General features: G+C 42.3%; 1 protein-coding gene across 4 annotated transcripts in view; it reads left to right on the top strand.

Moving 5' to 3' along the window:
- LOC138259001 (inter-alpha-trypsin inhibitor heavy chain H4-like) overlaps nucleotides 1–25,311 on the top strand; it is a 536,359-nt gene that overhangs the window by 492,536 nt on the left and 18,512 nt on the right. For all 4 annotated transcript variants that reach the window (XM_069206377.1, XM_069206375.1, XM_069206376.1 and 1 more), the window contains 2 exons: nucleotides 5,695–5,875; nucleotides 10,130–10,281. In XM_069206377.1, coding sequence (XP_069062478.1) covers nucleotides 5,695–5,875; nucleotides 10,130–10,281 — 333 coding nt within the window. The remainder of the gene's footprint in view (nucleotides 1–5,694; nucleotides 5,876–10,129; nucleotides 10,282–25,311) is intronic.

Raw genomic sequence — 25,311 nt, 5'->3', positions numbered from 1 at the left:
TCTGCACAGACATTAGCATTCAACATTTATTCTCCGTAAGTGCAAGTTCGTCAGCTGAGTCATTGTCTGTACATATCTGAAATAATGCGATAAAATGCTAAATCTATTTTGTTGTCTCTTACTCCTTAATAATTAATTTTCAAAATAGTGTATGCAATTCCAAGTCCCTTTCGTGATCCCTGATTGGAATCATGATCATGTGCTAGAAAATATAGGGCAAGTTTCCTAGTTAGTAAGGCCCAGATTTACTATGACTTTGCTTCAGGGTTGCGTAAATTTTGTGGCGCAGCCCCAACCAACCTAATTTTGGCATTTACTAAACCGTGCAAAGTCAATGTTCATGACTTTGTGTCAGGTAGTAAATACAAAGTAACGCAAGCCAGTGCATAGCGCTGCCTTGCTTTGCAATGCATTGGTAGGCGTTACATGGTTGGAGTTTGCATGCATCCACCCATGTATTTTTACACAAACTCTGATTTACAAAAGACTTGCAAACCTGGGTTTGCGCCAAAATGGTGTGCCTTCCCAACAGAGGTGTAACAAGTAACAATGTTTTAATTTCTCCTTGTTACTTCCTCTTAATATTCATACAGCACAAAAACATTCCTGACAGTAACACAGGCACACTTGCACTATGGTAACAGGCGGGTAGGAGCACACCGCCGCAGATGATGGCATATTGGTACTACATCCCCGATAAACTAAACAGGACAACATAAATTAAAAATGTTGCTGGAAAGGCTGTGACAATACATGGGCACTGCTACACCTACTTTGACAGTGGCTGAATCTTGTGACGTGCTGTGTAACAATTTTTAACAGCTGTAAATATTTGAGGTTCTTCTGCCACAAGATCTGGGAGTAATTCTCCTGTTCCTGCCTCATCATGAAAACACAGAAAGGGGAAAACTTGAAACTGACAGTGACTTGAGCATTTCAGTTTTCTCTCTCACAAAGGGTGAAGTCACTTCAACCCACATAAAGAATGTGTTTGAAATGTGTGTGGAAACATTAAATAGTTGAGAAAATTCTGTTAGCAATAGAACATAAGATTACATCTCTTGTCTCATACTTGTCCTCTGAATATAGGGAACATACTTGTCTGCATGCATATGTATGGTATTTCTATAGAGCAAAGAAAGCCAAGAGGCCCTGGAGCACTGTGCATGGTCTAAAAGAATCATAAACTCAATGAATAATTTGAGAGGAGGCTGGATTGTGGATGGTTAATGCATTGTGATGTAGTATTCTTTTAAGAGGTGAGTGGTCAACATTTTCCTAAACTGGAACAGCATTGGTGTGTTCCTGATGGATATTGGAATAATGCTCCAGATCCAGGAAACATACATGGAAAAGGCCTGCTGTCTTGCCTTTTTGCCTTTTTAACCATCTTAGTCTGCATTCTGATGGTGTCCTGGCTGTAGATGGGTTGATAACCACTAGAGATGCTGAACTTGTCTCCCCGATAAATGGGAAGCTGATCATGATGACCTTTAACATGGTGCAGCTAGTTTTGAAGATGGTGTGGGCTGCCAAGGGGAGCCAGTGGAGTTCCTCTAGGATGGTGGAGACCTTATCATATTTCTTTAGGTCCTAGATGAGACATGCTGATGTGTGTAGGATGCTTCTAAGCGCTGCAGATGTTGAGCCTGGAATCCGAGGAGTAGGGAATTATCACAATATACAGATGCAAGATTATCAGGGCCTAAACATCAGTTCTGAAGCTGCATTCTGGAAAAAATAGTTTGACTTTCTTTAGGAAAGCTGGTACCAGGCCATCTTTGTTTATTGGCAATTTGTTTCTTGATGGTGAGGTAGGTGTTTAGGATAAATTGGAGTTACGAGGCCTTCAGTGAAAGTTGAGATTTGAAGCCTTCAGGGTTCATGTCATTGAACCAGGTCTGTACTTTATCTTTTTTGTTGTGCTTGGCAAATAGCAGGAAATCTGTCATTGTTGGATTGAGATTTCTTATGCGTTTGACATTCAAGTCTGGATAATGTGCAAGCAGTGTTGGAGGTCTTGGATGTCTAAGGCAGAGGAGATTTTCAGGCAGAGTTGTGTATTATTGTTATGTTGGTGAATCTTGACGGTGGCATCTGTGAATAGAGTATGAAGCAGCTCCAGGTAAACCTTGAAGAAGACAGGAGACAGAATGGCACCTGCAGTTTCTGAAAGTGATACATCCCATCAGACATGTTACATATACTTATTGTCAACAGATCTTGTGAGAAGGCTTCTCCATCATTTGTAGAGGACATATACTGAAATGGGAAGCACCTATGTGGTTCTAGGCAGTAACCGTAGAACCTTTGGTTTGTGGGGGCTGGGAACAGATTTTAATGTGTTTTATTCACTCTAAAGCAATGACTTGATACTCGTCAGCCAGTGGGATATAGATGATAGTTTGTGTTCTAAAAACATTTCTGAATAAAAACACTTGACCATTAAAAGGCTTTCTGAATCGTAGCCAGTGGCTTGAATTTGATGCAGTCAAAAACTGAATAATATTACTAGATTCCTGAATGATCCTATATTTTCAGAGTGCTAAGAATCTTTGATTTATAACTTGCTGGGATACCAACTTGAGACTCCAACCACTAATTAATGGCACCATGAAAAAATGTACTTACCAAACGTTTCTCACAAATCCCCCTTTAGAAGTGATCTGGTGCAACTTCTATACCTGTAAGCTCTGGTGTAGTTGTCAAACAAGTTGTGCCACTGGCCATACTGAAAGTGTATGATGTGAGCTAACATCAGCACCACAAGTCAAATTACAGTGAAACCTATATGGCTCCAGAAGAACTACGGAGAGGTTAGTTTCCAAACCATTACAGTGTATTAGCAGATTATATTCATTCAATAAATCAGTTTATCAAATAAGCGTATATATCAAAAAAGTTGTTAAATCTGAGTTTATATGTGATATTGATGGCAATGCAAATCATTATAAGATAGAGAATGCAGAATAAATGCAGCATAGGTTCCATAAAGGAACTTCCCTAATCTAAATAAAGCATCAGAGAGTGACAAGGGGAGATTCTAAAGTGGAAGGTGTCAGTCCAACATGAACCAAATTAAGGTTCATGGGAAAATGCAGAAATGTTCAACAGACAAGCTCAAGAGCCAAGTACAGTGGAAACCAGCAGTGTTACAGAAAAGTCTTCCCTCAAGAAAGTTAGGTCGGGATCTGCTTACTATTCTAAGAGACACACTATTAAATCACTTGGAATTCTTCTGGAACTTCTCCCTATCACATCCTACAGATGGGGCCAATCGGGTTGCACTGTCTGCAGGGAACAGGTAGATTCCCCTCATTCTTATCATCGAACAAAGGCACACATAGTGGCATGGCCATAACAAGTATCTAATTATTTTGTAATCTAACATTTGTAATATGAAACGATGAGATGCTATCCTGCAAATATAAAGTTAACTAAATGCATAGAACCACCCAGTGTTTGGACTCTGCAAGAATGAGATTTGAGAAGATCTGACCTTTCTTTATGAGTGACTGCCATAATTAGCTTTAACATCTTGTCTTTGACATTTTATTTTCTCTACTGATTTAACTACCTTCCTAGAGCATCAGATCTCCTTCTAACATTCAGGTAGACAGTGCTGCTCTTTGTGTCCTTGTGGTCCCTTTAACAAAATGCAAACCATAAACTAACAATATGTTTTTCAGTCTTGGGCCTAAAGATGTTAAAAAGTCTGCCGATCCATGAGCAGATGAAAGCATCTTTGTTGAAAGCTGCAATACTAGTGTCTATGTTGTTGTTAAACTCACTCTACTTTTGGGATTTCACATTGTTTCTAGCACCTAGGTGCGGTTTGGTCTTTAAATGCACTATACTAATCAAAAGAAGAATGGATAGCTATAACGACTAACCAGTGATATGGTGACAGAACTGGCCTGTTCCACACATAGTACCACTACTGTTAGCTCTAGGACAGGATAATAGCTTAGAGTAAAGGTAGTCTAAAGCCCAGTTTGAGTGTTATGTGGCAAACATTCTATCCACACATTTGTCTGAAGATAAAAGTGCAGTCACAACCGCAGAAGTAAGTCCACCATATTTAGAGGTTGCTGCAGTGGCTGTAAAAGATTTTTATACCTTTGTGTCTTGAAGATCTGCTGAGGAAAAATTCATGAGAAATTTCAGCATGCCAAATAGGCATGCCGGAATTATGGTCAAGCAGTTGTTATTGAAAATGCCAGTCTCCATTATGGATATCTTGCCATTATCCCCCTGACAGCCACTTCCTAGAAGGGCATCTGTAGTATTTTATGTTTTTATTTACTGATTTTAACAATGGTAAATACGGTGGCAAATTAGTGGCCATAAATCAAATGGACTGTTGGCTGCATGTTTGTGGTGGCGATCACAACCAATTTGGATCCAGTGGCAGAGATCATGGGGGTCTCTAATATCATATCTAGCAGTCACCTTACACAAATAAAATAGGTTGTGAAATGCATAAATATGATCAGTGATTTTTCAGTAGATAGTCCTTCTCTACAAGTGGCCCATAAAGTAGTGGGAACTTTGCAATAAAGCAAGACTTCACAGCATTGATGGAATTTTATAGCAAAAAGAATCAACAGCTGGTAAACAACCCTGTCTTATGTGTTCTTTAGAAAAAAAATCAACATTGCCCCACATGGTGTATTGGCAATATTTCCATAGCTGAACGTTGAGTTAGATCATCTAAATTGTATCACTTAAATATGTACTTAACGTTTGTACACAGTATTGCTCAGATCCAGATTACATTTCAAGTGCCTCGTAAGATGAGCTGGTCTTAGAACATGTGTAAGTCATTTTGGCTTCAACATTAAGGGGTAGATTAATGGAAAGTGGAGCTGCACCGAGGGCAGCGCCTGCTTTCTCTGCACCCCTTAGTGCCCCCCACCACCACCATTTGATTGCCGTATTTAAAATATGGCGCTCCATGGTGCAGGGTAGGGGTAATACATCATTCAGTGTGACGTTATTGATGTACTCTGCAGGAGTAACACCAAAACATTGGCGCTACTCCTGCAAAGTACATAGGTGCCCCTTCTAAAAAAAGGAAGCCCCCTTTTAACGCCTGCTCTGAGCAGGCATTAAAAGTGCCGTAAAAAATAGTGCAAGGAAATCTCATAGATTGCTTTGCACCATTTTATTGCCCCCCCTAACAAAGGAACGCCCCCTTTGCATACATTATGCCTGGCACAGGCATAATGCAGCGCAAAGGGTTACAGAGTGGTGCAATGCATGCATTGCGCCACTCTGTAAATAGGGCACAGGAATTTTGGCCTTGTAGGGCCGCATTAACCTAAATAATAATTACGCTAATGTGGTGGAAGGTGGTGCTAAGGGATTATAAATATGCTCCTAAGCATCTATGGTATTGCTCATTATCTCTACTGATCAATGTTTCACCCTATGCGAGGGGCATGTCAGTCCTCTTTATTCTAGATTTTGTATTCTAGATCTGTTGTATTGAAATATATAAAACTACATGTTAATCAGGCATTGAATGACTGTGCCCTGCATTGAAAAATGTAAAGACAACAATTTCAAAAAGGGCCAATCGAAATCTGCCCCCTGATCCATCACACTGAATTGTAAATAATCCAGTAATGCTCAGCAGACACTGTTGTGCACTGTAATGGTGCTGGGTCATAACAGCTCTGTACTGTTTAGGGGTCTTTGTCGATGGCCGAAAGGAGAAGAAGGGACAGAAAAGCTATTTTGTGTCATTTGAAATTGAATACAAGGATCTTAATGTGTCGCTCGCTGCGTCAAAGGATGGACTAACTATACAGAGTCATCAAGGCAAAACCATCATGGACTGGAATAATTCTTCCTCCATTACAATAGACAGGTAAGAAATTAGCTCTTATTCGCATATGTTAACTATATACATTGCATTTGGTGTTAAGAAATAGAATGTTGAGTTGCTCATTAAACTGGACTTTGAAGGACAATTTACCATGGATGCTGTAGCTTACAGCAGTTGTAAGTTGAAGATGCCTCTATTTGCCTGTGACAGCTGCTTAATTTCAGCCCATGGTTACCGGTAGGGCCCATCAAACACTCATTTTTGGGGATCTGCACTTACTTTTCCGCATGTGATATATTCCGAGAGTGAAAGAGGGAGAATGCAAAGAGGGAAAGATGGAGAAAAAAAAAGTTGAAAAATTGCCACGAAGGGAGAAAGCAGGAACCTGAAAGAGTGAGATAAACATGAAAGGAGTGCCTGGTAGTCCACTAAAGAGGCATGAGGTGGATTCCAGACTACTAACTCTGGGATTTGGTGGGCCGGTGTAAGCCATATTCTTCTGAGCAGAGCTTTGGGCACAGGCACCTATTCTTCTACAAAAGCTCATATCTCAACCATCACTGTTGTGTAATTCTCTGGGTTTACTAAAATGACACACTTTTGCCTGTTTTTCAAGACCTCTAATTGCATATTCTGCTCTTATAGTATCAAATATACCACTTTTCAGGTTAGGTTATTTAATATGTTTTAAATTATTTTAGATATATCATGTTTATACTTTTTCTCTAGCACGTTCACTCTTCTATCTTCCCACTGTTAAAATAGGGTTATGTGCTGTACCTTCCAGCATTTTATTTAGTAACCTATGTGTGAAGATGTTGAGAGAAATGTCTATACAAATGGTTGTGAGTTAATAGTGAATGGGCGTTTACCACATTTATACAGGATTTCTCAAACCACTCCTTGGACACACTCTTAGGAAAGCCTATGATTGTTTGCATTACATGCATACATTAGAAAGTTGCATTTCACTGGCTTGTGTCACTTTCTATACTTTTAGAAGTACAGTGACTGTTTCACGAGAGTAATATTACACAGTTTTACTGTAGTATCATCCTGGATACTCTGCCCTCAAAAGCCTAAAAAGCAGAAAGGATATATAGCCAATGCCAAGCGTGCTCAATTCAATACCAAGCCATCATAAAACAGTGCACTCTAGGTGCATTATAGTTCACATTAATAATACTACTCAATATGGACTCAATTAAGCCTCCAACAGGAAATAGATAGAAACAATGGTATCTCGCACTCACTGAACTCACTGACATTTTCTGCTTTATTACTCCTGTACTTTTTAGCAGTGTGCTCCCTCATTTTAAACTCCCCAAATCTGCAATTCTACTTCATGTTGAAAACTGTCAATCACCCAAAAACCTGTGTCCTGGTATCGATAAAAATACCAGCACCGGCTGCATCCATTGAAGGTGAACACTTGCTTACTTGTGAGTTACTGAAAAGATTATGAACTGCAGTGGAATCACAAAGCAGTGTTTAACTTTTACTGTGATGCCAGCAGCTTGCTGCCTCTTTCCTCCCAGCTTCATTATTGGCTAGAATCTCAATCTGAATCATCATATCGCCATAGTAACAAAAACAGAAATCTACCGGCAACGTGTACTTTGGAAACAAAAACTATAAATTCCCTTTTCCCCAGTCAGAAGCAAAGAACGTCTTCCCAAATCTTCTATTGCTTCACTAAGAAGTATGCTCGATTCTGCGGCTGGGTTTTTCAGAGGTGCCATGAAGATGGACCATATTACTGTCACTCTAAAACATCTTCAATAGCGCCCCCTAAAAGCAGGGATTGATTGCATAATCCTACAAAGCAATCATAATAGCTTACTCTCCTACTTCAAACATAAACTGCAACTCACAGGTGGACAGCAGATTCCAGCAACAGAAACAGAATAAAGGCCTGATTTAGATATTAGCGGAGGGGTTACTCCATCACAATAGTGACGGATATCCAAAATCTAAATCCTTTTGACTATGATGGGATTTAGATTTCGGCAGACGGGATATCTGTCACTGTTGTGACAAAGTAATACTTCTCCTAATATCGAAATAAGGCCCTAGTTTTCAAAATGTTTAAATCTAAAAAATGGAAAGCATCAAAGCAAGCCTTGTTATAGGCTGCCCCAAGGCTACAGAACTCTTTAGTAGCGTGCAGCTGAGGGCAGGTTGCTGACAAACCAAGTCTAGAACAAATAATTCTCCTTTGGTTGAGGCTTGCGCGTTCCTAGGATGCCTATACTCTACTATGGGAAGGGCGACTGATTGACCAATCGACGTTGACAAGTAGTCTTCATTCAGTAAGTGACTGTTTGGCACTTGATTTCATTTTTTAGAAATAGGAGAAGTAGTGTTTACGGTCCTGATGAAGCGTCATGGGATCACTTGTTGACCATCAAGACGCAAAACATGTTGACCATTTTACTCTAGGATTAGGTACACCACCTTTTTCCTCTGTGTAGAGTGTAGCGGGACATTACCCCCGTAGTCACTCCCTTTGCTTATCTTCTAATCTTAGCCTGGACCTTTTTCTGATTTATTATAGTGATGTTTAAAGTCTCTCCTACACTATTTTTTCTTTAGTCAGTATTTGTTCCAGACCCTATTCAACTTTTGCATACATTCCTCGGTACTGTACCATCCCTATAAGAAGCGGTGGTTCACCAGACATTGCAGCACCGGTTTGACGATGAGACTGCCCAGTGATGAAACTTGTCATCCCTTTGGGTGTTTGAGGGCTCTCCTACTATTACTGACTGGAACATTGTACCATTTCTATTTTTCAGTGAACCTCGGGAGACTGTACACTGGACCATCAACCTCCCAGTCCCTTCTCTCTTTTTGTGATACAGAACTCTTTATCCTGAACACATCATAAAAGACAACTTTATGACTTTCTAAAAAGGACTGAAAATCACATCTTCCAAATGTGCCTCTATCCAGGAGCTAGCTTGGTCAGGAAGATTGCTGGATGGTGAGCTTCAGATTTCCCGACAACCAAGTTGGCATATACATTATATGACAATCCGGGTGCATGAGAGGGTCCTAAGGGCAAGTGGAAAGGGAGAGGAATGCACATTGGTAGGAGTACTAATAGAGAAAACCCAATATTTTGTAAATTAACAAACATATTTGGACTTTCAAAACACAGAGGGAAAGAGTGTGTGTGTCTGGGTCTATGTAAAAATTCCTGGTGAAATCGGACTGACATCTCACAATACCCTACTGAAAGCACATGTACCCAACTATTTATCAGAAAAATCATTTATAAGGGGGCTTAACATCCCAGACAACCCCGGAGCTATGCCCCTGCCTCCAACAACCCACCCCTTCTTTGCGTATCTCTTTTTAGAGAGTTATACACTACCCTTTAATTTGTTCCTTGCAAAGGCATCAATGGTCCCTGTTGGTTAGCACATACTATATGAATACCATAAAGAAATAAATTATTTAATGAAACTAACCACCACTACTCATATAATTTCTGCAGACACCAAAGACAGAAAGGCTAGTTTTCTTTTAAAAAAATGAAATGCTACAAGGATTGAACTAGCAGACCTGAGCAGGATAAAATAAACTGCAAAATATGCGATGCTCAAGCAGTGCTCCACCTTACAAGAACCTAGCCCATTCAAGTTGAAAGGAATAAACTAAAACATGATGCACTGCAACTGCGGTGTTTATCGCCTATGAGAGTGCAACTGTAATCTCTTCTAGAATGCAGAACTTTTCCCTTTAGGACGTTAGCCCAAATCTAAAAAAAAAATATTTTCTTTTGTGAGTTCTGTACAACACCTGAGTCATGCACAAATGCTTGGGCAATGATGGAGGTCTGGTGATGCAGAGCAGATTGTGAGTTCCCACAAAATCTTCAATAAATATTCATATGCTAGTGATATCCTCTATTTTACTACTCACAGTCTGTTTAATTCCCAACTAATGGATCTTTCATAGTATTATCCAAACTAGTCCATGGTCTACCAAGACAAATTGATTCCATTGTTACATTGTTACATTTCAATATTATGATTAACCTCAATTAGAAATGCACAATGTTTCTGACCAATTCCAATGTCTTGTCTGACTTTTGAAATGTAGACATTATGCATTATATACAAAACTAATTCTCCTGGCTTTTCTTGTGATTCACTTCAAGAAATTTTGGATTAACATTTGAAAGTATACAATGCTAAATTTTAAGTTCTGAAGTTTAAAACCTTGTTAGCAAGCCTGTAAGTAGCATTCCTAGACATATTTAACTTACAAGAATATTTTTATTTCTAGCTTGCAGATCTCATTTGTGAAAAGGAGTTTTGTCATTAAAGCCGATGGAAAAGTTACAATTCACCTTTCTTATGGGAGGTCTGGAAATCACTTCCTTCACCTGCATTTGACAGATGTTCACCAATTCTCAAACACAGTTACCGGTTTGCTTGGTAAGTACTCAGCATCAGATGTTATGGTATACTAAATCCTATTTTAAATATGATGAATAATAAACACTTTTATGCTGAAGTTAGCAGTACTAACTTTAGCTAAATTTAACACCCACATATACTTTGGGACAAATTTATGAAAAGATTTTGGCTATGCCCTGGATATCGCCAGGGGATGCAGGGTGATGCAACACATAAAATGAGATTCGCCATGCAAGGCCACATTGCATGGCCCTGCATGGTTGGATAAATATAGAGGCAGGGAAGTGTATCATGGGTGAAGCATGGGTGTTACCATTCATCCACCCATGCATTCTGACACATTCCCAGATGTACCAACACTGGTAGACCTGGGAATGTTTCAGAATTTGTTTGCTTCCCTACCAGAGGCACAAAAAGAAAAAAATGACTCTGAGTGTTGAAGGGTTGACCCTTCCAGCATGAAAACAATCCCCCCTACAATGTAGGCATCCTTGCTTTGCCTCTAGGCAATAGTGTTCTGCCAGTGCAGGTAGAGAGCAGGAATGCTTCATGCACATTCCTTCCCTCTCTCTTTCACGCAGAACAGCTCAGCTAGGTGGCTCACTGCGATGAGTGAATATTTGTTAAATATGCCCCTAATTCTTTAGGATGCTTATGTCTTACACAAATTTGCTTCACAAATGATTCAGTATTTAACTGAATACCAAAATAAATTAAGAATGAAGGAAGAGGAGAAAGTCAGAAACAATAGAGAAGATGACTGATACAGTACATGCACTGGACAACAGATAGTTAACACGTGGTAGAGACATTGTGTAATCTCTGTTTTATTGAAGAAATTGCAGCGGGTGAGGTAAAGTAGCTCATTATGAGTTGGTTGGAGCAGTATTCCTGAGGGGGATACTTTCCATCCTGATACCTGGTGTTTCCTTATCAGGATACCTGAGTGTGGTAACACCAGACCTGAATAATCTGAGTCAAAATCTCACCTCATAAAACTACCAGTGCCATGAGTAGACACAGTGATCTGATGCTCAAGCTGGACCCCAACCAACCACCTTCCACTGGGGAGCATGCTACTGTTTTTCAGCAGCCACATAGCTTGCCTACCCAAAAACTTCCAAACCCATGCCCCTGATGTGGCTCGTAGGAGGGGAGGGGCACTAGGAGCAGAATGGTTATTCTACATTCTGCAGATTAAAACTCATAGTGGCCATAAAATCATAGGCAGATGCTTTTAGGAATCAATAATTCTGGCCCCAAAATGTCTACAGCCAACATGTAACTGTGCCAGAGGTGTTTGCCTCACTTGCCATATGAACCCAAATGATGCCCCATTGCCAAGGTAAATGACATCAACTCCAACACTTTATTTCTTAGTTATATAAAAGTATTTATGTAACAGGAGCTTTTTGATAATTTGATATAAACATTAAGAGGGCACAGTTTAAGGGCATTGACAGTACACATTGAATAAGGTTCAAAATGTAGCAATATATCTTAGTACACACAACAATACCAGTAGTAGGAGTAATAGTTTGATAGCACATGTTAGGGACAAAATATCCTCCGAAGTTGTTGGATACATTTGCCCTGGAATATACAATGTGCATAATGGGTATTTTCTTTACGGTATTTGAAGACTGCCGAAGTCGTAATGAGGCCTCCTGCCTTGTCAACTTTGGAGTAAGGAGCGCCTCAGGTTGTAGTGGATCTCTACAAAATAAATAGAAGTATTAAGGAACTTGACATTAGAATACTAATAGGAACTGTAATTGTGAATGGATACATTTTAGCAACATCTTTGTATAACTATTTCTCTATACTTTGGTAGGAAACTGGGAATGTTTTAAAACTAAACATATGTAAACGTAAATATCTTGGAATTACACAAGCATCTTTACCTATATTTGAAGTAACTACATGAAGCTTTGTCACTATATATTTACTTATGAAAAATATGGAGTGTTCCTACTAGACTTCTGTAGAAAGGCAAAAGCATACATTACATTAAAATCCTGTTTCCTTACTGTTAGCAATATGTACACAAACTGTAAATCTAATACCTTTTAAACAATGCTCATGAATCTAAATACATATGAAATTGTCTCTTTAGAAACTGTTCTGTTCCTTCACATGTACTTTGTTGGAACATACAGTCCCAGTGTTCTAGTGCAGATGGTTGTAATCCAGATTTAAGAGTAGCAATAAATATGCAAGGTAAAGTAAATAATGATAACACGGGTAGACTTCACCTCAATTTTGTTCAATATGCATACACTGCACATCTAAAGCACCAAGTCCAGCACTGGGCATTGCTCTATCCCAATTCCCCTGGAGAAATCTTTCCCTTGCCTCTGTTGTCTGAGGTCATCATGTGGAGTCTGTCCCAGTGCTTGTCTTCTCTTCTCCAAGTTAAGTCATTTCTTACAACGCACACAATGCACACGGTTCTTTGAATAAATCAGGCACTCTAGAAAGGTCACAGAAGTCTAACATATGTTTATTGCAAAAAGAACCATCAAGGATTAAAATATTCTAGGGGGGCGTGGCTTGGCGCCATGGTGTTAGTAGCTTCTTTTTGAGGCTCCCGCCTTTCTCTCCTCACTCCCGGGGCTATAATACTCAATTCGGCTTCAGATTCCGCACAGAGGGAGCGGAATACATGGTGCCCCCCCCCCCGGACTATCGATGTTCGGCTTTTGACCCCCAGAAACCGCCATTTGGGCTCCGATACGATTGGGCTAGATGCAAATCGGAAGAAAGCTCGAGGGGACAAGATGGCGGCGGCCATGCACTCCGGGACCTGGGCGGCCAGGAGAACACCCTTGGGCATCACCTCGGCTGACTGAGAGAAACACGGATACCTAGACCGAACCATACTGAGCCAGAACAAGTAGAAAGAAGGAAGAAATCGGCTGATGGGCAACGTAGGAGGAGACGGCCCGGCACAGCGGTGTCGTTAAAAGAGGAGGTGAGGAGGCCTGGCGCCAAGAGGGGATCGAGGACGCAGCAGTAAACCGTGATAGGCTCACCAGGGGGAGACGGCTGTAATCTGGAGACCCGAATAGTGAGAAAGCAACCGAAGGTGAGAAGGGGCCTGACGTAACGAGGCTGAAATAGCGAGGCCGCTTAAGAAGGGGTGGGAGATCGGCCGGACCAGTGATACGGGGAACCAGAGCAGAGGGACGCCTCCCAAGCCAGAACATTGAGAAACGGCCACTAAGAAGACACCGACCTAACATTATCCAAATCGGACTTTTCTAACACATAAATCGACTAGTGGTCGAATAAAGAAAGGGACGGCGGCGTAACTTAAAAATACAACTCGGCCCCACGCATTACCCCTAAATTCCGACAAGTAACACAGATTATTCGCCAATCCATCTTAATAATCTAAGACATCTGGCTCAATAAAAGACAGGCCTCCACCCCCCAGGTGCCGGACCCAGGTGGGCCCATCCAGCAAACTTTGGAAAAACAGGTAAACACTATCATCGGCTCTATACTGCCTTTACACTATCAAGTGATCACCAGCAAAAACCCCGCACTACGCCAGAGATGGGCAAACCAAATAGAAGGCGAGAAGCCGATAATACTAGGGATATAACAGACAATGCACCTCCAGAACAGGAGGTTGTGGGGAGATTTTCTTCTGTAGAGGAGGGAGCCACGAAAGAACCTACTCTGCAAGATGTAATACTGGCTATCGCGGCCTCCAGAAACGCTCTTGAGATGAAAATAGACTCCCTCGTGTCGGACCTTACAGTACTCAGAGACGATCACCGGCGCCTAGCAGAAAGAGTGACCTCGACAGAAAAACTGCTGAATGAACTGGGACCAGAGCTCCAAGGCGCTTCCAAAGCAACAGGATAAATGGAGAAACTAATAAAAGACTTGGAACTGAGGGCGGAAGATGCAGAAAACAGATCGAGAAGAAATAACATCAGAATCATGGGACTACCGGAGAAAATCAAAGGAAAAAACATGGTTGACTTCCTTGAAAAATGGCTGAAGGAAAATATAGCGAACGAGGGACTGTCCTAATTGTTTGCAGTGGAAAGAGCACATAGAGTCCCAGCACGTCCTCCTCCACCGGGCGCTCCTGCTAGACTGGTGGTGGCCAAACTATTGCACTATAAAGACAGAGACCATTTACTCACCCAAAGAAGGAAAAAGGGAGACTGCTTACTGGATAACCAAGTGATTCGGATCTTCCCCGATTTTTCGCGAGAAGTATTAAGGCAGAGGGCTTCTTTCAGGGAGGCCAAACAGAGACTCAGAAATCTAGGGGTCCAATACGGGATGCTATTCCCGTCCAAACTCCGAATAATAACCACAACAGGCACACAGTATTTTAACTCGGCGGAGGAGGTTTGGAACTGGATGGACAAGCAACATCTCAACAAATTAATCTTGAAAAACACCAACTAAACCTTAAAGGAAAATCTAACAGCAGAAACACTACAAGACACACTAGTCCATCCCCTCTGGAGATTTTAAACAACTGTCAAAAAGCAGTGGAGGCGGCTGCGTCCCTCGGCTGTTCTGAACAGAGTTCCCCTAAGCAAATGCATAGTGACGTAAACCAATCAGACTCTGAACATGAATCAGATTTGTTACTCACGCCTAACTAAAAGGGCCCGGATGTAACCCCAGGGACGTCAGACACCATAATCTGAAGTACATCCTTGAATTACATACAGAACTCCTGGGAAATATGATGAATGTAAACCTCAGGGACAACTAGGAGTACACTTACGGATTCTAAAACCGAATTAAAAGTCTGCAAGAAGAAACTAACCGACTGACGCCCGATAATCGAAACCCTGGAGCCACTGAATTTCAGTCCTTCTTCCACCTGGAGGCTGAGGAGAGATCGCCCTGCTGAGCTTCGGTTTGCTAACTGAGGCACCCCCCACGTGGTTGGACAGTTAACTTTTTCTTTATTTCACACAAGTTTGGGCGAGAGAGGTTTGACTTTTGTCCTAGGGATGGGGAGTTGGGTAGTTTTTATGTTGGGGAATTTGCTAGGGTTTAATATCGGTCCGAGAATAACCACAGAAAGTGCAAAATGGAGCAGGGAGGAAAAGATTACCAGGGAACCTATCATACTACTAGGCTGCCAGGAATCACCCTCCAGTAGAACCACAAAACACTACTATGGCTACACCAAAATCGTATAAGGTCCTTACCTGGAACATCAGGGGTATGAACTCTTTAGTCAAGTGATATAAGATATCTTCTTATTTGCAGAGAAGGGGTATTCAAATAGCTATGTTACAGGAAACTCACTTAACATCGAAAGAGGGCAAAGCCTTACAAAAAAGATGGAGAGGTCAGGCATTCTATACTACTTATTCAGCATACTCGAGGGGCACTCTGATTTGGATTCGAGGAGGGGTCCCATTTCAGTTGACAGATAGCCAGGTTGACCCAGAAGGTAGATTCGTAGCGATCAAAGGCAGACTGGAGGGGAAGGACATAACACTAATCAATGTATACGCCCCTAACACTGGACAGGGTGACTTCTTCACTCGACTATCCAATACACTAGCGACATTCCTGCAAGCACCGGTAATAGTGGGTGGTGATATTAACTGTGTAAGTGACGTGGGTGCAGATAGATCACATCCTCCCCTACCACACTCTCCATTAGTGAATATAGCTCAACAGTTCACTACCTGGCAGGCAAATTGGGGCCTCATCGACACATGGCGTAAACTACATCCTAGCACCAAAGACTACTCCTTTTTCTCTGCCCTCCACGAGCTCCATGTTAGATTAGACTCCTTCTTGTGCTCACCAGACATACACTTATATTAGACTGAGAAAGCAGAGGATGTATTAAGAGAAACAGAGAAAAATAGGCCTGGAAACCCTCACTTACAATCCCAAATACAGGAAAACAGATCAAAAGTAACACACTGTGTCGAACGTCTCAGATGCTTCGACCATAAGCAGTATCTCGCAAGAGTACATGGCGAAAGAGATAAAGCGAGTAAACTGCTTGCCTGGGTAATATCGCAGTCAGAAAAATCACCCCCTATAATGAGCCTGACCACAGGAGATGGGACCCAAATACACGACCCTAAACAGATTAATGCCCAGTTTCTGGCCTTTTATGAATCACTATACCAAAAAAGATCTAACCTAAGTAGAGACCTAACTGAGCAATACCTATTAACATTAAACTTAAAAGCCTGGGAACCAACATCCACCGATACATTAGAAGGAAACATCACACCCGATGAGATCAAAGGGGCTGTGAAAGACTTGGCAAGGGGGAAAACACCTGGAACTGACGGCCTGCCTGCCGCATTTTACAAAACCTTTGCTGAGATACTCGCACCTCGCTTGGAAATATTTTTTAAATGCGCCAAGGATCAGGGCCTATTGCCTGAAACTACCAGGGAAGCCATTATAGTCCCGCTGCTCAAGCCCGGTAAGGACCCAACTGGGATGGGGGCATACAGGCCCCTCTCCATGCTGAACCTCGATTATAAGATACTCAGCAAAGCCTTAGCAACTAGACTCCTTCCTCTGATGCCTTCTTTCATCCACCCAGACCAAGCAGGCTTCATTCCAGGCCGTAACACAGCAGGAAACATATGCAGGCTCTTCGCAGTCATGAACGGAATCACCTCCTCGACTGAATCTCCGGGCATATTGGCAGTAGACATTGAAAAAGCCTTTGACAGCCTAGAAGGGGACTTCTTTTATAAAGTTATGGCCCAAATGGGAGTTGGCCCTGATTATATTGCATGGGTGAAACTGCTTTACACTAACCCTGCAGCTAGAGTCCGTACGGGACGTATTATATCATCCAGATACGCAGTGGAACGCGGGACGAGACAGGGTTACCCCCTCTCCCCCCTACTGTTTGCTCTAGCCATGGAACCTCTGGCTGCGGCGGCCAGGGCGGGACAGGGAGGATCTGGAATACTGATCGGAAATGTAAGACATTTCATAGCCTTATATGCAGACGACCTCCTGATATTTTTGGGTGACATGCAGAGGGATCTCCCAGTGGCTCAATGAATGCTGTCCAACTTCGAAAAACATTCAGGCCTAAAAGTAAACTGGGACAAAACAGGTCTATTCCCCCTAGTGAAACATCATCAACCCCCACTGACTTTGGGAACGGTTAGATGAATACCTGAAGGGCTTCCATATCTAGTAGTAAAAATATACCATGAGACTAGAGACATTTTTGATGGAAATCTGGGCGGCGTATTCCGCTCCATAAAATCCTGCATGACATTCTGGCAAACACTCCCTCTTTCGGTGATGGGTTGCATCGCGATTCTTAAAATGATAGTACTACCTCGATTGTTATACCATTTCGCAGCCTTTCCGATATGGATCCCTAAGTCCTTCTTCAGGGATATGAATTCAGTAGCAAGCTCATTTATATGGGGTAGCAGCAGGAAAAGGGTAGCTTTAATAAAGCTCCAGAGACAGCTGTCAAATGGGGGCCTAGCAACTCCTGACTTTTAGTCATATTACATTGCGGCACAACTACAGTGGCTGGCGCTTTGGATCTCTAACAGTCTGGTATTACAACCTAATGCAGAGTCCTTCGGGCCACAGAAAACAAGACTGTTTGAAATACTGCTGGACCCCACAAAAGAAGAAAACCAGGACAGCCCAGAAGTGAAAATAATAGCTAAATGCTGGAAATCATACTTGCACAAAACTAAAACTCCCTACTCAGCGGAACTTCCTCTCAGCGCGCTGCAAGCAATAACTCAGAAAAGGGCTGAACTTGAACTTAGAGACTGGCTGGAGGCCGGGGTTAATACGTTAGGCACATTATTCTAGAACAATAAGTTGAAATCGTTTGAGACCCTTAGAGCACAATATGACATACCGGCGAAACACTTTTTAACTTACGGGACTATAAGGGCTAGCATAGGCAACCACTGGTGAACAAAAAATTCTGAACCATCAGCGCAGGATATGTGCACGTATCTGGCATCCCAAACTCCCAAGACTAGGGTTATTTCTAATTTATATGCACTGATTAGAACAGATAATACAGCCCCCCTTCCATACTTGAAACAACAATGGGAAAAAACCTTTAACAGAGATATCTCTGAAACAGAATGGGAACGTACACTACAGAACTTACCTAAAGCATCGCGGAATGCCAGATTTAAACTGATCAATTTCTATGTCTTGCATCAAGCCTACCTTACACCCGCCCGTATTAACAAATACTTCAACAAAACCGCAGAGTGCTGTCCAAGATGCAAGACAATAGATGCAGAATTCAACCACATGTTTTGGGAATGCCAGACACTGACATCTTATTGGTCTGAGATTTGCCAAAAAATATCCCAGATACTAGGTAGGACTGTGTCATGTTCAATTGACACCTGCCTCTTGCACACATTTACACATTCTACTAAACATAAAGCCTCAGACAGATTCCTAGACCTAGCTTTAACCCTGGCGAAAAGAGAAATAGCCAGCAACTGGAAAAATCCTGGGGGCCCTAAATTGACAAGGTGGAAAAATGAACTACTTAGGTGGGCTGCTGCTGAAGGCACTCTGCTACAAAAAGAAGCCAGAACCGGGATCAGACCTCCTGAAGTATCAGCTAACTGGGAACTAATAATAGATTCACTAAAAACCGAACTAACCATACAGCACCCCCCCCCAACACTCCATAATAACACCCAAGTTGCCTATACAAATACACCAGAGCATTCAGCCATCAAAAACAAAACATAGCTATCACACAGACAAATTCAGCAGACCCCTACACATGCAAACTACCCCCAGAGACACAATTAAGGTAATTGAAAGTCTCCAACTTTCCTATTGCAGAAGTACTATCATTGAATAAGCATTCGGACCGAGGGGTTAGGGTGGGAAGAGGGAGGGGGGGAGTTGGATTATACCAAATGAATAATGTTTATTAAAATCAAATCTCTCCAGTTTAAGCGCACAAATAAATAAAACTAATGTGATATACAGAAAAATGGAGAAGAAGAAAATACAATGTAAACTGTTTTGAATTATGTATAAAATCAATAAAATTTGGTTTAAAAAAAAAAAGGATTAAAATATTCTAAGTACTAACTGCGATTCCAATGGACCATGTCTTCACTCTCTGACCAGTTGGACCATCTAATGCTAAATTCTAATCATTTCAGCACTGTATTTGTACACCTTTTCTCATTGTGATAAGCATAGGAATGGACACATGATTAAACCGAAGCCCTACAGAAAATAACAAGCAGGTGCTGGGCTCTTTTTGTGGGAAAAATACAGGAAAGCTTTCAAGAAGGGATACAACAAGCTGGGGTAAAAGGGATGTGTTCTCTAAATCTACAGCCCTCGCTTTGTTGTGTCAACGTCAGGATGAGGTCATGCTTTGTAGATCAGTTAGGCTAAATGTGCATTGTGCGACAGGGGATACTAAAATGGCAGTGCATTTAACATACAGGTAAATGTGCAGTATTGTTAAAGCTTTAGTGTGTGTTAAACAGGTATAAAACAAATTAACAATTGTTCATATAAACAACTAAGCATACGAAAAACTATGTCCTCATTTCTAAACTGTGTTTTCAGCAACACATGATTTCAGGATATTTTTCTGTAATCTAAAATGTCCATAAAACAATCTTTTACGACGCAATGGGCCTTTGCTCTTCAATTCATACATGCATATGGCAGGTTTGTGGCTGCAGCAACATTGCAGCATGGTTGCTTAGCAAAGACACCCTAAATCACATTGAAAGGTATATCTCAAGGTCCAAAAAAGGCCACCAGCTCAGTTGACATATTACAGTTTATGTCTGCTGGGAAATGTAGTCCACTGCCAGCACATTGACCTGCAGTAAGTCCTCCTCGCAGGCATAGCATGAATCCAGCCAGTGCTAACACTGATTACTGCCAGCTTCTCCTTCACTGACAGCCACTCAGTATGATCAGCTTCAAAGTACTGCTTCCCCAGACACAGACTACATTTATTGGTTACCAGTGCCATCAGCACCGCTTCCTGGCGTTACCTTATGACATACATTTGGGCCCGTATTTATACTTTTTTAGTGCCGCATTTGCGTCGTTTTTTGACGCAAAAACGGCACAAAGTTGCAAAATACCATTGTATTTTGTAGGTTTGCGCCGTTTTGCGTCAAAAAGCGGCGCAAATGCGGCGCTAAAAAAAGTATAAATACGGGCCTTGGTGTCCTAAATATCATTTACAAAAATATTGTCCTAGTGGAGTCAAAATTTTGGTAAATGATATTTAGACCCCGATGTTAATGTCAGAGAGCATATTTCATTGATAAGCTAACATGCAGCCTCAATTCTTTCTCTTTCTTGTATATGTTTTAACGATTTTCTTGAACATTCTTTTACTTAACATGCATAACTACATCATCAAGGCAATATAAGACTTTTGAGCATTTCTCCAATATATTACACATATATAAATCTGAGTACTAAACTTGGACAATAACATTTCACCTTCTGAATCTTGTTAACGTGGTTCTGTGGCTGATGGCTAAAGGTCAGTCAGATCTGTTATGCAGTTTCTTATGGTAACAGGAAGATAGGTCTCATAAGACAGGGATATATTTCTTCAACTCATAATATATGATTGTTTTGTCACATGCCAATTATTTTATCATAATAAACTAACAAAAGCAGGTGACAGGTAGCCATGCCTCTCCAGACCAGACCTGTTTATCTTTTGCTCCTGATGTCTCAACAGTTTCTTCACTTTTCCTCATTCAACCATGAGTACCAAAGCTTAATGAACAATAGTTGGGGGAGTTTTAAGATCTGTTTCTCTGACACCTTTAGCAGCATGGTGTCCCATGATATGGTCTGCACTGTTCTAACTAGTTTTCATTGAAGTGTTTTCATTGAGGTTTGGATGATAGCTCTGCCCAATTCTGTGTATTTCATACACGTTTTATAAATTATTTGCAATTCATCTCAATTCACACATTGGTTCTTAGAAAGGCCAAGTATGCAAACCTGCCTTTCATCCTCTATTTCTTAGATGTGGCCATCAGACCTAGCACAAAGTCCTATCGGTAAAGGTCTATTTTCCCTATCAATAATGTTACTGTCTCTGTTACCTTCTACAAATATTCCCTTAACAGCCAGTTGTCATATTATAGGATAAAAGCGGGCCTCCCACTGTAGCATCTGGGGGTTTCATCATTCATCCCTGAAAATAACCTGATCAAACTTTTGGGGTTCAAATATGTTTTAGGAACATTTTAAAGCATATATGTTAAAAACCATTAAAAATGGGGTCTTTGGTTGGCAGTCAGTTTGGACTCTGTCCAAGCATGGACCCTCACTCTAGTCAGGGCAATGGAGATACACACTTAAGATAACCATGGATTTTTGCCTTGGTTCCACCTAGGGCCCAGTGACTGGATAGGGCACCATTTGGCAGATGGGATTCTCAGCAGAGAGTGCAGGTGCTGGCAGAGGAAATCTTTGATGGCCCGGACCTTCAAAGCAGGAGCCAAGCTCAGTCCAAGCCCTTGGAGACACTTCACAAGCAGCAATATACCATAAAGTCCAGTCTTTGTCCTCTTTCAGGCAGAGGCAGCAACTACAGGCCAACCCAGCAAAGCACAGTCACAGGCAAAGGGGCAGTACTCCTCCTTCAGCTCTTCTCCTTGGCAGAGGTTCCTCTTGGTTCCGAAAGTAATTAACAAATCTGGGGTTTTGGGTCCATTATTTACACTCCTTTCTCCTTTGGAAGATGGCAAACTTCAAAGCAAAGTTTCTGTTGTTCACAAGATCCTGCCTTGCCCAGGCCTAATTCCTGACTCACACCATGGGGGTTAGAGACTGCATTGTGTGAGGGCAGACACAGCCCTTTCAGGTGTAAGTGTCAGCTCCTCCCTCCACTCCAGCCCAGATGGCCAATCAGGATATGCAGGCTACACCTCAGCTCCCTTTGTGTCACTGTCTAGTGGAAATTCAAAAACAGCCCAACTATCAGTCTGACCCGGACAGGATACACACAAGCAGGCAGAGTCACAGAATGGTTTAACCAAGAAAATGCCCATTTTCTAAAAGTGGCATTTCCAAACTGACAATTTAAAAACCAACTTTATCAAAAGATGTATTTTTAAATTGTGAGTTCAGAGACCACAAACTATTCATCTCTGTCTGCTCCCAAAGTGAAACTGCACTTAAAGGTTGTTTAAATGCAGCCCCCATGGCAACAGTGCGAAACGTTTTTTTCAGTATTTCACTGTTAGGACACGTAAAAACATACCACTACATTTCCTACCTTTAACATACACTGCACCCTGCCCATGGGGCTACCTAGGGCACACCTTAGGGGTGCCTTACATGTATAAAAAGGGACGGTTTGGGCCTGCAAAGTGGGTGCCCTTGCCAGGTCAGATTGGCAGTTTAAAACTGCACACACAGACACTGCAGTGCTACTCATGTGGGTGGCACATCCAGTGCTGCAGCCCCACTAGTAGCTTTTGATTTACCGGCCCTGGGCGCCTCCAGTGCACTTTACAAGGGACTTACTAGTAAATCAAATATGCCAATTGTTAGACCTGACAGCCTTAGGGTAGTCACCCCTAACTTTTTGCCTGCCTCCCTCCTCTTTTTGGATACTGTTTTTGCTGGTTTTTAGACTCTGCGCACTTTACCACTGCTAACCAGTGATAAAGTGTATATGCTCTCTCTCTGTAAACATGGTAACTTTGGATCATACCTGATTGAACTATTTAATCTACTTATAAGTCCCCAGTCATGTGCACTCCAGGTGCCTAGGGCATATAGATTAAATGCTACTAGTGGACCTGCAGCACGGATTGTGCCACCCACTTAAGTAGCCCCTTTTCCTTGTCTCAGGCCTACCATTGCTAGGCCTGTGTGTGCAGTTTCACTGCCACCTCGACTTGGCATTTAAAAGTACTTGCCAAGCCTAGAACTCCCCTTTTTCTGCATATAAGTCACCCTTAATGTGTGCCCTGGGTATCCCCTAGAGCAGGGTGCTGTGTAGGTAAAAGACAGGACATGTACCTGTGTAGTTATATGTCCTGGTAGTGTAAAACTCCTAAATTCGTTTTTGCACTGCTGGGAGACCTGCTCCCTTCATAGGCTAACATTGGGGCTGCCCTCATACACTGTTGAAGTGGCAGCTGCTGATCTGAAAGGAGCAGGGAGGTCATATTTAGTATGGCCAGAATGGTAATACAAAATCCTACTGACTGGTGAAGTCGGATTTAATATTACTATTCTAGAAATGCCACTTTTAGAAAGTGAGCATTTCTTTGCACTTAAATCCTTCTGTGCCTTACAATCCACGTCTGGCTAGGTTTAGTTGACAGCTCCTTGTGCATTCACTCAGACACACCCCAAACACAGGGTACTCAGCCTCACTTGCATACATCTGCATTTTGAATGGGTCTTCCTGGGCTGGGAGGGTGGAGGGCCTGCCCTCACACAAAGGACTGCCACACCCCCTACTGGGACCCTGGCAGACAGGATTGAACTGAAAGGGGACCTGGTGCACTTCTTAGCCACTCTTTGAAGTCTCCCCCACTTCAAAGGCACATTTGGGTATAAAACAGGGCCTCTGCCCTACCTCATCAGACACTTGCTGGAGACGAAACCGGAACCAGAAACTACATCCTGCCAAGAAGAACTGCCTGGCTGCTCAAAGGACTCACCTGTCTGCTTTCTACAAAGGACTGCTGTCTTGCTGTTGCCCTGCTGCCTTGCTGAACTCTTGTCTGGCTGTGAAAGTGCTCTCCAAGGGCTTGGATAGAGCTTGCCTCCTGTTCCTTGAAGTCTCAGGACCAAAAAGACTTCTTCCTTTCACTTGGACGCTCCGTGCGCCGAAAATTTCGACGCACAGCTTGTTTCGCGGCGAGAAAAATGCCGCACACCGACGCTGATCGACGCGACGCCCTCGGGACGATCGAGACTTCGACGCACAACCTCGCAAGGACAAAGCCGCTCGACTTTCCAGGAGAAATCGACGCGACGCCTACCGTGAGCGCGAAACTTTGACGCACGGCCTCGCAAGGACAACGCCGCCCGACTTCCAAGGAGAAATCGACGCGACGCCTGCCGTGAGACCAAATTTCCGACGCACGGCCTCGCAAGGACAACGCCGCCCGACTTCCAAGGAGAAATCGACGCGACGCCTACCGTGAGATCGAAACTTCGACGCGCAGCCCCGCAGAACGACGCACAGCCGGAAAACAAGCAGGAGAATCCACGCACAGACCCGGGACATCTGGTAATCCCCGCGATCCATGAAAAGAGACTGTCTGCGCGCCGGAAAACGACGCCCGACTTCCCCGCGTGGAAAAAGAACAACGCAAGTCTTTGTGTGCTGAGGAGAAATCGACGCACCCACCCTTTTTCCACGCATCTCTCCACCCGTGGCCCTCTGAGGAGATTTTCCACCAGAAACCAGGTACTTTGTGCTTGAAAGACACTGTATTGCATTCTAAAGACTTAAGACACTTTATATCACTTCCCTGTGATATTTCTACCATTTTCCATTGCAACTTTATTCTTTTTGACCTACAATTATCCTGATAAATATTATATATTTTTCTAAACACTGTGTGGTGTATTTTTGTGGTGCTATATGGTGGTATTGTATGATTTATTGCACAAATACTTTACACATTGCCTTCTAAGTTAAGCCTGACTGCTCGTGCCAAGCTACCAGAGGGTGGGCACAGGATAATCTTGGATAGTGTGTGACTTACCCTGACTAGAGTGAGGGCTTTTGCTTGGGCAGGGGGTAACCTGACTGCCAACCAAAAACCCCATTTCTAACATTGGTGATCAGCGGTGAGGATAGGACTTGTATTTGTGCAGTGACATACAGTAGCTAAGTATTTCACTACCTACCCACAGTTGAAGGTCAACTTGGTTTTTATCTCTTTTTGAAAATCCGTTTTTTCCTGACAATTTTCAAAAACTAAATCCTCACTCAACATGTCTCTGACTGGGTCTCAGACAGGGGACTTTGACCTAGTCCAGTTGGATACATACACGGTCAAACAACTAAGAGGA

Source organism: Pleurodeles waltl, chromosome 9 (genome assembly GCF_031143425.1).
Source record: "Pleurodeles waltl isolate 20211129_DDA chromosome 9, aPleWal1.hap1.20221129, whole genome shotgun sequence".
NCBI lineage: Eukaryota > Metazoa > Chordata > Amphibia > Caudata > Salamandridae > Pleurodeles > Pleurodeles waltl.
The sequence above is the reverse complement of the archived record's forward strand: the minus strand, read 5'-3'. Positions and strand labels throughout refer to the sequence as shown.